The sequence below is a fragment of the Venustampulla echinocandica genome (genome assembly GCF_003357145.1).
Source record: "Venustampulla echinocandica strain BP 5553 chromosome Unknown scaffold_12, whole genome shotgun sequence".
Lineage (NCBI taxonomy): Eukaryota > Fungi > Ascomycota > Leotiomycetes > Helotiales > Pleuroascaceae > Venustampulla > Venustampulla echinocandica.
Window position 1 is genome coordinate 303,447 of NW_022474217.1, and position 11,757 is coordinate 315,203.

Here is an 11,757-nt window from a genome sequence, read left to right on the forward strand (position 1 = left end):
GCGGCTCGGTGGACGGGACTGGGCTGCTAAGTGGCTGACGGTGCTGCGTACTAGTATCAGTATATCATATCCGCGCAGCCTGCCCAAGTTACCGTATCACCGATTCAACTGTCTTCGTCTCGATCGCCCATCGTCAGCATCATACTTCCGTATCCTCCCAAGGTTAGGCCAGCCACAGGTGAGGGGCCTCTACCACATATATACCTAATCCGCTTCCCCTGCGATGCCAAACTCTCGTTGAATGCCCGTTGGATCACCGTCTCCGTCTCCTTGGAAACTCCCGTCAAATATAACGCCGTACCCAGCTGCGTGGTTCTTCACCGGCGGGTTGACGCAAGGGACAGCGTCTGAGGAAATGGCCCGCTGCACCTAGCGGAGATTCCTCTGTCTCAGCTTCACACATTTAGCCTCGTTAAAACCACGACCACCCACATTTCCCCGCGAGGCTTCTCCATTTTGGCCAAATACCTGGATCATGCAAAGAAATTGGGATATTTACAAAGCCGAGGTGGAACGGCTTTACATCGACGAAGGGAAGCCCATGAGAGAGGTCCGCAGGATCCTGAACCGTCGTCATGGCCTCACCGCATCGTAAGAAAAAAGGCCCGATATATCTACGCCGAGATGCATACTTATTGTTGCTTGTAGTGTCTTGACATATCGCTTGACGTTTGACGAGTGGGCTTCGCAGAAATACAAAAAGAAGCGGCGGCCGTCCGCCGACGAGGGATTTGTCGAAGACCCGCCAATTGCTCGCATTGGCTCCTCGTCAACTAATTCCGAGTCGCTGTCGACTCCGTCCTACCAGGCCGGCAATGTGCAACACTTTTGTCAAGAGATAGCAATCCCGTCCAGTCCACTGGATGCGTCCGACGTCCATGCCTTTATACAAGGCCACCCTGCGGCCCCTTTTCACGCCTTCGAGATTCTACTCACCAAATGGCAACGCGGTGGCGAGTATTTAAAAGTACTAACTCTTCTTCTGGAGAAGCCCGAATATTGCAAATGGATCCCACGCCCTGCCAGTGATGGTAGACCACTTTTATTCAAACTGATAGGAGGACATGTGCCCCACGAGGAGCAACTCTGTGTTGGAAAATTACTCCTGGAGGCTCACTTGTCAAACCTTGACACGGCGATGCCTCACGATGCCCAATGGCTAACTGCATGGATCGCAGCTTGTCATTGCACCGAGTGGGATGAGGCCAATGAGACCCTCTACCGTGGAAACAGAGTTGCAACGCTCGCGGGCGATAATTTTCTGAACTGCGCCCGGGCCGTGATTGCTGAGCAGTTTCTGAGGCGCTACATACAGAATTTCAGGTCCCTGAAGATGCAGAGTGGATGGCTCAACGAGTCCGAGTTGCTTGAAGCAGAGAGTTGCCGGCAAAAGTATCTGATTATCTTGGAAGAATGTCGATATGCGGATCTGACACTGAGGCCTGAGTTCTACAGGGACTCGTTGGAAATAATTGAGGCTCAATATCCTTTTGCTGACAACCGACACCAGCCTCGGTCTGTGGATCTTGCTGATGAATGCCGGCATAAGTATCTTCAGCTTATAAGCGACTCCGGGAGCACTGTCGCCTGCAATAAAGATGTGGAGGATGGGGTGCCAGATCTCGAAGCGAACAATTCGGTGGGAGCCTCGATTCAAGACTCGTCATCTAGCGCAAGATATTCGGATTCCCCGGGAGTCAGGCAAAGCATAGAAACTGTTGAGTCTCCTACTACGAGATCCGAGACGTGGACTATGAATTCCGCCAGGGAATCGGAGCGATCGTCAATCCAACTGCTCAGCCAAGATGTCGTCGCTCAAGAGTGCGGTCTTCCGATGCCATGCGCCTTTTTGAATACTTTGATCAGCAAGTGGAGGTCTCTGAAGGGGTTCAGGACCTATGTGCATGGTCTTCTTCAGGAAGAACGTTCAGACATCTCGATATTCGACTCGAGGGTACAATGCGCTAGAAACCTCTTCGACATAATCCACGAACACGTTCCGAATAACGAACAGAACTCCTTGACGAAAGCTATCCTGGTAGCATTTTCGACCGCCAACCTCGACCTGTGCCGACATCCACCTACCTTGGTATGGTGGCTGACCCTATTCTCCGCTTCCTCATGGGATGAATTTCAACGCAAACTTGAGCCTGAAAAGATCGACGAGCATCTCAGGCCACTCATGTCTCCTGCAGCGGTGCAGCTTGTCCTCAACACAACAACCCTGCTCGTCGGTGAACGGCTTCTATCGGGACTGAAGGATGAAATGGTGGCGAACCCGTACTGGAGGGCTACGGGTGATGATATGGCGAGGTATCGTGACTCGTTTAAGCAGTATATGGATATTTTGGGGGAGTTCAGAAAGAAAAGCTTGATTGTTGATCAGTCATGGGTATCACACGCGCTAAATGCGATGTGAGTGTCTTGCTCTGCTCTTATGTAGAGGATGTTAACTTGGGATATTATTTACGTGACGCCATATCTTATTTATTTTCCTACTTTTGTCAACTTGATCTGGAGGAAACATAGGGACCGGCGTTGGGGGAATGCGGCATCGGGATAAGGAGCCGGAATAAGGAATTCCAAGGATATTATTTATGTTGGGTTTGAGCGAATTCAGATGTATAATAAAGGCGATTGTCTTTTGATATTTCCTTAGAAGAATATCAATGAAGGTGTTGGTACCTATCAAGGCACACCAGAGCGTTCCGGAAATTGTGAAACATTCAAATTTTAATACCCTTTGCTTTGGCCGTGCTAATCATGCCCCGAAGTCCTACTAAGTACCTACTGTTTATTAGTCCACGATTAGCCCAAACACATCCATATATATGTACACGTACTTCGAACTTCATATTTATTAAAGCCCAGCGAAGCCCATCCTGGTAATTTCATCTTGTTTCCACGTTGCAAAGCTTGTTCGGCTGCCACTTATTAACCGCTACTAGTTGTATAAAGGATCCTCTCTCGGCGCAGTAAAGAGCATCCCAGAAAATCCAAGCTTTATTGAATAAAATACACCAAAGTCACTTAAAAGAAAAACCACACAATCTAGCACCGTTCGACTATTAATATGGCACAAAATTTCACAACGCGCTAAGATGAGAGCAGACACTAGCTCTACGATCACGATCCACGCTTTCTCGACCAAGTAATCAGCGGCAGTCGTCGAGATGTGCAGCTAATTATTAAAATAATAGAAACAGCATTTACACTGAAGAGCACCCGGAGGATGCTACCGTTGACGGGCGGGTATTTATATGTCAGAAGGAGGTGAGAATATTGCTAAATACTTTATAATAAATTGTAAGGCTCAACTGCTTGAACCGCGATACTACTGTTATGTATTAATATATTATTTATTATGCCTAATCTACCAATTTTCTACACCAAGGGCTTCACCTGAGCAATGGAGACCACAAAATAAAACACTAATCTGCGCTGCATCTTAAAACTGGGTGGAATGTTGGGGCCTCTCTGAGTGCTCTCGTAATAGTACCCCAGGTACTGTAGGTATTAAAATTGGTTTATTGTGCGCGTACGGATATATTCTCGTTCTATTTCTTTTTTGCCTTGGACGCCTAAAAGGAGTAAAAAAGAAATTAATTCCCCCCACATTTTTGCCTTTTCGTATTGATGTCTCATTGTTCATTCAATCTAATTGTTTTGCAAACACGAAAGGTTTGGGGGTGGGGAGGCAGGGAATGAATGCATGGATGGACCCAGCAACCCGCATTTCTGGTGTCCAGCGTAAACAAGGCGAGCAACCGGGGCGAAGCACCTGACGACATCACTAAGTGACAGAGCTCTCCCCCGCATTTGTAAACAAAGTCACCCAACGTCCAAACATTCAATCTCTCTTCCTTCTCCAAAACACCAAAACTACATTCACGCAGTACCAATTATCAATATACGATCAGTCCCCAAGCACCAAATAAACAAGGACCAGCTCAAGCCAAGTCCAAAGAAACACAAGACAACCAAATCAAATAATGGCCTCCGAAGGACAAGACCGGTCAGCTCTCATTGACGAGTCGCCCATTGCGCCCGTCCGACCCACAGCGTCCCACGTCCGTCAGAACTCGCTCGAGAAACATCTCCAGCACCGTCCTGACCCACAAGATTTGAAGAAGCGGCATATTTTGCTGGATACCAATGCTGCGCCGTGAGTTGCTGCTTTCCGCTTTGTCTTAGTTGCTGTGTTTCATGTGGGGCTGGATGGGTATTGTGGGAGTGAAAGAGAAGGGGTGGATGGATACGAGCGAATACGACTAACTAAAAGAGAAACCTCTTTGCTGATTATATATTGTGCTTATGGGTGGATAGAGCATTGCAATGCCGTGCACATGAATTGGAACGCCAGCGTGCGAGTGACAGTCTGAAGAAGGGATTAGAGAACAGAGCGGAGAGGGATAAATTGGTTGAGCGTTTGTTCCCCCCCTTTACCCCGTCTTGATTTCATCCCTCTTCCATCGAGACCACTCTCACACTCCCCTTATACAGGCAACATTCTCCCATCCTCCACCGCTGCCCCGGCCCTCATTGGCCACCAGCGCGAGCTGGGGAAGCACATGCTGGCCGATACTTTGAACGACAAGATCTCGCATCGGCCGAGTCCGGAGGACTTGGTTAAGGGGGGTATTCTGCAGGAGGACCCTACGAGCCCTGTTAGGAGCAAGGGCGAGGCCGATAGGCTTTATGAGGAGAGGATAGAGGAGGAGTACGCAAAGAGGGAAGGAGGTGCCTAGGTTAGGCACCAGACGAGCGAAATGGTATTTTGGGACTGGGCGCATTCGGACTTGATTGGGCTGGGATGGTGGACAATTTGATGACAATGGGACAGAGATTGCTTTTGATGGATTCAAAATGATGGGATATGTTGAACGGATGGCTGGACCACGGTTATGATAAATGGCGTGCTCTTACTTTCTGAGAGGTGCACGAGATCTCCGCTTTGAGAATAAATCTGAACTTCCTTTGGTATCTAAATCTTCCGTGAATGCATTGCGCTAGAAAATAGAAACGCCTCCAATGCTAAAAACCCCCACACAGTTGATGCCGCCCAATGTCCAACTCATGTAAGATATTACAATATACATGTTCGTCAGTCAGCCACCTCATCGACTAGGTGGGTGGCTAGTCAACGGTTGCATGTTATCATTCCCGACATAAATTCATCCAAAACATAGCCGCCGCTGCTTAGGGTCACCCGGTACCCCAGATCTCGCTCTTCCTTTCTCGCTACCAGATTTGATCCTCTTATTGTTAATCGAGGTATGTTCTGACACTCTCGCATTGGCAGTCTCCTGCACAACATCCCTGATCGTCTGCCTCGAAAGGCAAAGGTCAATATGCTCGTTGAATTCCCTCTCACTGGCTGCTTGGCGCCTCATGCAGATAGGACAATCCCACCACTCCTCCTCGACAGAGGCTTCTCTCCTCGGATTAGGTACGATTTCCTTGCCGTGATGTCTTCTCTTGTCGATTTCTTGACTTAGGCTTTCTAGTTCTTGCAATTCATCTTCGCGCTCTTGACGCTCGGCGGCTTCGAAGAGGAGCTCATCGGGCCATTCCTCCCACTGGGAGCTAGTATTTTCGTCGTCAAGAGCATCGGCTTTACGTTTAGAGTGGGGCGAGGTAGAAGACTCTCCTATATCTGTTGGCGAATCGTTGCGTCGTTTCCTGAACCCGAAGAAGGCCATTGTGTCAGGTCTTTTCATACTGACTAGATGGGTACATCTTAGACCCATAAGTCGTAGTTTCATCCCAGGAAATTCCTGCTCGAGCTTGGAGAGCATCGGAACGGAATACTTGTAAAGATCTTCCGCCATGTATACCGATTTGGGAGGGATGACTTGTCTAGTGAGAACCTCAAAAGTGTGCAGCTTGACCTTTAAGCAGAGTGTTCGGCCTTTGAACTGCGTCCGGACCATGTCTTTTTCTAGTGCTTCCGCCGTTGCCCGGAGTTTTTCTCGAAGTTCTCTGGGATTCCCCATCTCACCAAATGTACTTTCGGTCCCTACGCTTTTCCGCTCATACTGCTCAGCCGGCTGGACAGTTGTTCTCCCCAAACCGAGATGGCATTGCACTAAGAATACAAATGCTTTCTCGCCGAACAACTTGGTAAGATATTGCCGATATGTATAAATATCGCCACATGTTTTGACACCAATTGCATCAAGCTCTCTCTCGAAAACTCGACCAATGCCGTTGACCTTCCGGGTTGGAAGATCATGCATGAACGCCATAATCGCATCCCTATCACTCGGAAGGAGGAATTGTCCATTTGGCTTATTCTTATTAGAGCATATCTTGGCCAATTTAGCATTTGCTGCAATGCCCGCAGAAACTGTAATATTAGACTTTTCATGGACCTCGCGCCGCAGCTTCTGAACGGCATCATCGGGAGAAGTGCCATTCTTTTGACAATATTCTGTGATATTGAGATAAGCCTCGTCTATGCTTGCACTCTCAAATCGTGGATCGTAGTCGACTATGACCTCCCTAACTTCTTGCGCTTTTGCTGTATATTTGTCAAAGTTCAAGGGAAGTAGGATGAGCTGGGGACACAATTTCTTGGCCACGAAGCTCGCCATGCCGCTCCTGCACCCGAACTTCCTAGCATGATAGTTGCAGGTTGTGAGAACCCCCTTCCCAACAGCAAATGGAACTTCCTTTAGTTCGGGGCGATCCAGTTCCTCCACAGCGGCATAGAAGGCGTCGCAATCGATGTGTATCAGGACTTGCGACAAATCTCTGGAGGCTTCAAGCTCGGTAATATAATCATCTGCCTTCCTTAGATCGCCGGCTAAGTCTAATTTCTCAAGCTCCTCCTTCCTCGCTAGGATGCGTTCGATTTTTTGCGTTAGATTCTTGTCCCTGACTTCCTCATTGTTGAAAAATTTGGAGCCTTTCGATGCGTTATATATGATTTCTGAAACCTAAAAGTAGTTAGCTACGTTCGAGTTCTCTCTAGGACCCAAACTAACCTTCTGCTGATCTACACTCTCCTGGCCCGACTTTGTAAGTGACGGGCCTAAGAGGGAATACTTCAACGTATCATGCTCATTGACGGCTTTTGGTTCGGTGGGAAGTTCTGATGTCATCTCGAAGGGATAAGCATGAGCCAACAAGAGCTGACTGATCTATGATCTCTATGATCACACACTGGCGATAGTATCTTTTCCATCTGCACGCGACCCTCACCATGGGTTCTCATCGGCAAGTTGATTGATCGATGTTGTTTTCCTTGAGCGAGGACTTGTCGCCGAAGTTGGCGGGAAACCGCGCAAGTCGTCAACGCGTGATCACGTGATCAACAGATTTTCAGGAACACCCGAAGTCGCGAGCGAAAAAAGTTCGAGTTCGAGTCAAGATAGTCGATTCTATCAAACTCAATTGCGCCCACGACAATGAGGATGCATAGAGCTGTTCGGGCTGCGGCCTCGGCAGAGGCATCCTTTGGAGTCTTCAAAACCTGCGCTGCAAGACCTAGATTCATGTGCTTAAATGCACCAAGTCGGGTCTTGCTTGCTGGTTCATCCCCAGCAATGGTCGCAAGAGGGAAGGGCGCCCAGAGACACTTCTCAGAGTCGAGGAGTACACTGGCTGCTGCAGCAGAGGCCGTGTAAGTTTATATCATTGTCTCTTCGAAATATTATTTACGTTGCATATCAAGCTTTGGGTTTCCCCAGAGATATACCTTAACAATTCATACTAATCCAAGAAGTCACAAATCGCTGATATTTATGTTCTATTAGACTCAAGCAGGCAGCTGCCGATCCTTCAGCTTTAACTCAGGATGATATCATAGGCAAACTGGATAACGTTGAAAAGGAAAGGCTGCGAAAACTCAGAAACATTGGCATCGCAGTAAGTCTGGTAATTCGGAGATCAATGGACATGGTTGACTGATGTACGCAATATGCAGGCACACATTGATAGTGGCAAGACGACGGTAACAGAGCGAGTTCTTTTCTACACCGGTCGAATCAAGGCGATACACGAAGTTAGGGGTAAAGATTCTGTCGGAGCCAAGATGGATTCCATGGACCTTGAAAGAGAAAAGGGAATCACAATTCAATCTGCGGCCACGTTCTGTGACTGGGTGAAGAAGGAGGATGGCAAGGACGAGAAATATCATATCAATCTCATCGATACCCCTGGACATATTGATTTTACGATTGAGGTCGAAAGAGCTCTACGTGTTCTGGACGGTGCAGTCATGATTCTCTGCGCCGTGAGCGGAGTTCAGAGTCAAACCATCACTGTGGATAGACAGATGCGACGGTACAATATCCCCCGTATTAGTTTCGTCAATAAAATGGATCGAATGGGCGCGAATCCCTTCAAAGCAGTCGATCAAATCAATCAGAAACTTCGTATGCCCGCCGCCGCCATCCAGGTTCCAATCGGCACGGAGGATAGCTTCATAGGTGTTGTGGATCTGATCAACATGAGGGCTATTTATACGGAAGGTTCAAGAGGAGAGATTATTAGGGTTTCCGACGAGGTACCAGAGAGCGTCCAAGCATTGGCGAAAGAAAGACGGGCTATGCTGATTGAGACTTTGGCGGATGTCGATGACGATATCGCGGAAATTTACTTGGATGAGAAGACGCCAAGCCCCGAGCAGATAAAGGCTGCAATCCGAAGAGCGACTATTGCGCGCAAGTTCTCCCCAGTGTTGATGGGAAGCGCTTTGGGAGACAAATGTGTTCAACCCATGTTGGATGCTGTTTGTGATTATCTTCCAAACCCCATTGAAGTCGAAAATCTCGCTCTTGACAAGCGAAGAGAGGAAGCACCAGTTAAGCTTGTTTCGTACAACTCCCTACCTTTCATCGGTCTGGCTTTTAAGCTTGAAGAGAGCAACTACGGACAGTTGACCTACATCCGAGTTTACCAAGGGTCGTTGAAGAAAGGAATGAATGTTTTCAATGCGAGAACAGATAAAAGGGTCAAGGTGCCTCGAATTGTGCGAATGCACTCCAACGAAATGGAAGAAGTCCCTGAAATCGGAGCTGGCGAAATTTGTGCCGTGTTTGGAGTTGACTGCGCATCCGGAGACACTTTCACTGATGGCAATCTCCCCTATTCCATGTCCTCCATGTTTGTGCCGGATCCCGTCATATCTTTGTCGATCAAGCCTAAGAAAAGTTTGGATTCCGGGAATTTCAGCAAGGCGATGGCTCGTTTCCAACGTGAAGACCCCACATTCCGAGTACATGTCGACGCCGAAAGTCAAGAGACGATTATCTCTGGAATGGGAGAACTCCATCTCGACATCTATGTAGAGCGCATGCGAAGAGAGTACAAAGTCGAAGTCGAGACTGGCAAACCACAAGTTGCTTACCGGGAAACTATCACCCAAGGCGTGAAGTTCGATCATACGCTTAAGAAACAGACTGGAGGAGCAGGTGATTTCGCTCGTGTTGTGGGCTACATGGATCCTATTGAGCCTGGCCCAAACGGCTATCTCCCATCAAAGTTCCGCGAAGAAGTCACTGGTGGCTCCATTTCAGAAAAGTACTTGTTTGCTTGCGAGAAGGGTTTCCTGGCATCCTGCGAAAAAGGACCACTCATTGGACATCCCGTGCTTGGCACAACCATGGTCATCAACGATGGAGCTACTCATATGACTGATTCGTCGGAAATGTCGTTCAAAAACGCAACTCAGCAAGCATTCCGCAAGGCTTTCAAGGAAGCCAAGCCTCAAGTTTTGGAGCCAATGATGAAAACGACGATCACTGCGCCGAACGAGTTCCAAGGAAACATTGTTGGGTTGTTGAATAAGAGAAATGCGATCATCAATGACACCGAGATTGGACCTGAAGACTTCACCCTCCTGGCCGATTGTAGTTTAAATGCTATGTTTGGCTTCAGCTCCCAGCTCAGAGCTGCGACACAGGGCAAGGGAGAATTCGGCATGGAGTTTAGCCACTACAACCCAGCTCCTGGCCAGCTACAGTAAGTTATTATGTGTTCTTTACCCATGATACCGTACTAATACTAGTTATAGGAAGGAGTTGATTGCAGCACATGACAAGGCGCAGGCGGATAGAAACAAGAAGTAGAGTTGATATTCTTGCTTGTATTTTTGGTGTGTGTTGATAGACTTTCTTGTATTATATAGATAGCGTATACCATCAGGGCGCTGCTGATATGGCATAAATTTGGGAAGCCACGGCATGGGCGTATAGCTATGGTAACAACATACTGTATCATATGACAACGAAACGTATCTCAACTCCTCGTTAGAGCTGGCAAAAAGGATTGCGTAGCATATTGTCTGAGCTACCTCACCAAATAGTTGGAATACGCTGGGAAAGCAAATTTCCTGAGTAAAGACATGGATTACTCCGCGAACATTATGCCTGGTATCTCCGCGCCCAAATCCCAAAACCAAAACAAAAGCACCGTATTCATATTACACCACTCGTCCTGTCTCCCAATCTCCGAGACCCGACCATCTAGACAGTATGCTGATGCTTCGCCGGGTCGCCTTTACTAATAACCCACCAAGCGTCTATATTTACTAATCAGTTATTGTCCCTTAATTCGAGCACACCAAGGAATGGGAATCTTACGTATAATCCCAGGGATCCATCCAAGCACGCACAAGCAGATATTGATGATCAGGTCGGCCCCACATCCGGTCTTTAGGAATACTGAGAGGAAGGGGAGGAAGATGGCGACGAGGTAGAGGAAGACGTCGCTCTGGAGGAGATTTTAGTTAGCTTAATTTCTAGGGCCCAAGTTGTAGGGGATGTAGATTTGGGGCGAGGAAGAAGAAGGCATGGACATACATTGCTGGATGCTCTAGCCATGCTGATGTGAGGTTCTCGTTCGCGAGTTCGGATGCGGTTCGATTGGTATTTGTATAGCACTGTGCTCGTTCCGAAGTATTTGTCAACCGGGTTTTTTGCATTTGAGGAAGGAAGTAAGATTTTATTTACTATTATTTATATTCCTAAAAGATCTGACGAAAGCCAGCGTTCTTGGTTGCTCACACTGGTGGCCGGCAACTTACCGATGACGTCAGCTACGATGCGCCTCGGCTTACGAGTACGTATAACTTCCCTGCAGTGCATCTGTCAGCTAATTTTAGAGCTTGGCAATGGGTCGGCACGTACCTGGAGTAGTCCTCTATTGTACTTGGTAGCTTGGTATGGAGTATATATGCCAGGGAGTGCCCCGTCCGTCCCTTGTCCAATCTCCTTTTCCAATTCTCATACATCGAATGAATCCCACGTTCCCCCTGGAAAATCTAGCTTCTAAAAAGTACCTAATATGGGATACGGAACAATTTGCCCTTGGATTTACGTCATTCAAGAAGAACAAACTTGTCACTTGTCTTGCATAATGCCAGTGCAACTAGAACGTCTTCGGAGGAGCTATTGTCAAGATACTCTAAGAACGGAGACTTGCTCTAAGTTTTAACATATTAGAAAAAGACTTTAGTCCTATACATGAATAAGTGGGGTTTTACTTCATTATCTACTTCCAATATCTCACTTCCCCTCTTGCTTAGATTCCTCGTCATTAGTCTCTACGGCATTTATGGAACTGGACTTCCGCGATCTAGAAAAGGATTTCGACAGAGATGAATTGCGTAGTTGTTTTAGGACCGATAACGAAACTGGGCTCATCCGTGAGCTTGGGACAGGTATGTCTGGCGTCGGGGTTTGCGTTGCGCTTCCTAGAATAAATGTCAATGTTGCAAAAGAGGATCTGAGTAGCCCACCAGCATGACCT

General features: G+C 47.7%; 4 protein-coding genes across 4 annotated transcripts; 3 read left to right on the top strand and 1 right to left on the bottom strand.

Annotated features, from left to right (window-relative positions):
• Positions 1-475: 475 nt before the first annotated feature.
• Positions 476-2,419, top strand: BP5553_09875 (uncharacterized protein; the record flags this gene model as incomplete). Its single annotated transcript, XM_032018498.1, has 2 exons — positions 476-591; positions 649-2,419. 2 exons carry the CDS (start codon positions 476-478, stop codon positions 2,417-2,419), a joined length of 1,887 nt encoding a protein of 628 aa, XP_031865335.1.
• A 1,573-nt stretch (positions 2,420-3,992) lies between these two features.
• BP5553_09876 (uncharacterized protein) lies at positions 3,993-4,748 on the top strand (the record flags this gene model as incomplete). The annotated part of the gene is made up of 3 exons (XM_032018499.1): positions 3,993-4,165; positions 4,327-4,427; positions 4,504-4,748. 3 exons carry the CDS (start codon positions 3,993-3,995, stop codon positions 4,746-4,748), a joined length of 519 nt encoding a protein of 172 aa, XP_031865336.1.
• A 426-nt stretch (positions 4,749-5,174) lies between these two features.
• BP5553_09877 (ImpB family protein) lies at positions 5,175-7,106 on the bottom strand (the record flags this gene model as incomplete). Its single annotated transcript, XM_032018500.1, has 2 exons — positions 5,175-6,941; positions 6,990-7,106. 2 exons carry the CDS (start codon positions 7,104-7,106, stop codon positions 5,175-5,177), a joined length of 1,884 nt encoding a protein of 627 aa, XP_031865337.1.
• Positions 7,107-7,412: 306 nt separating this feature from the next.
• On the top strand, positions 7,413-10,076 carry BP5553_09878 (Elongation factor G, mitochondrial; the record flags this gene model as incomplete). Its single annotated transcript, XM_032018501.1, has 4 exons — positions 7,413-7,627; positions 7,761-7,872; positions 7,931-9,969; positions 10,022-10,076. 4 exons carry the CDS (start codon positions 7,413-7,415, stop codon positions 10,074-10,076), a joined length of 2,421 nt encoding a protein of 806 aa, XP_031865338.1.
• Between the last annotated feature and the right edge of the window lie 1,681 nt (positions 10,077-11,757).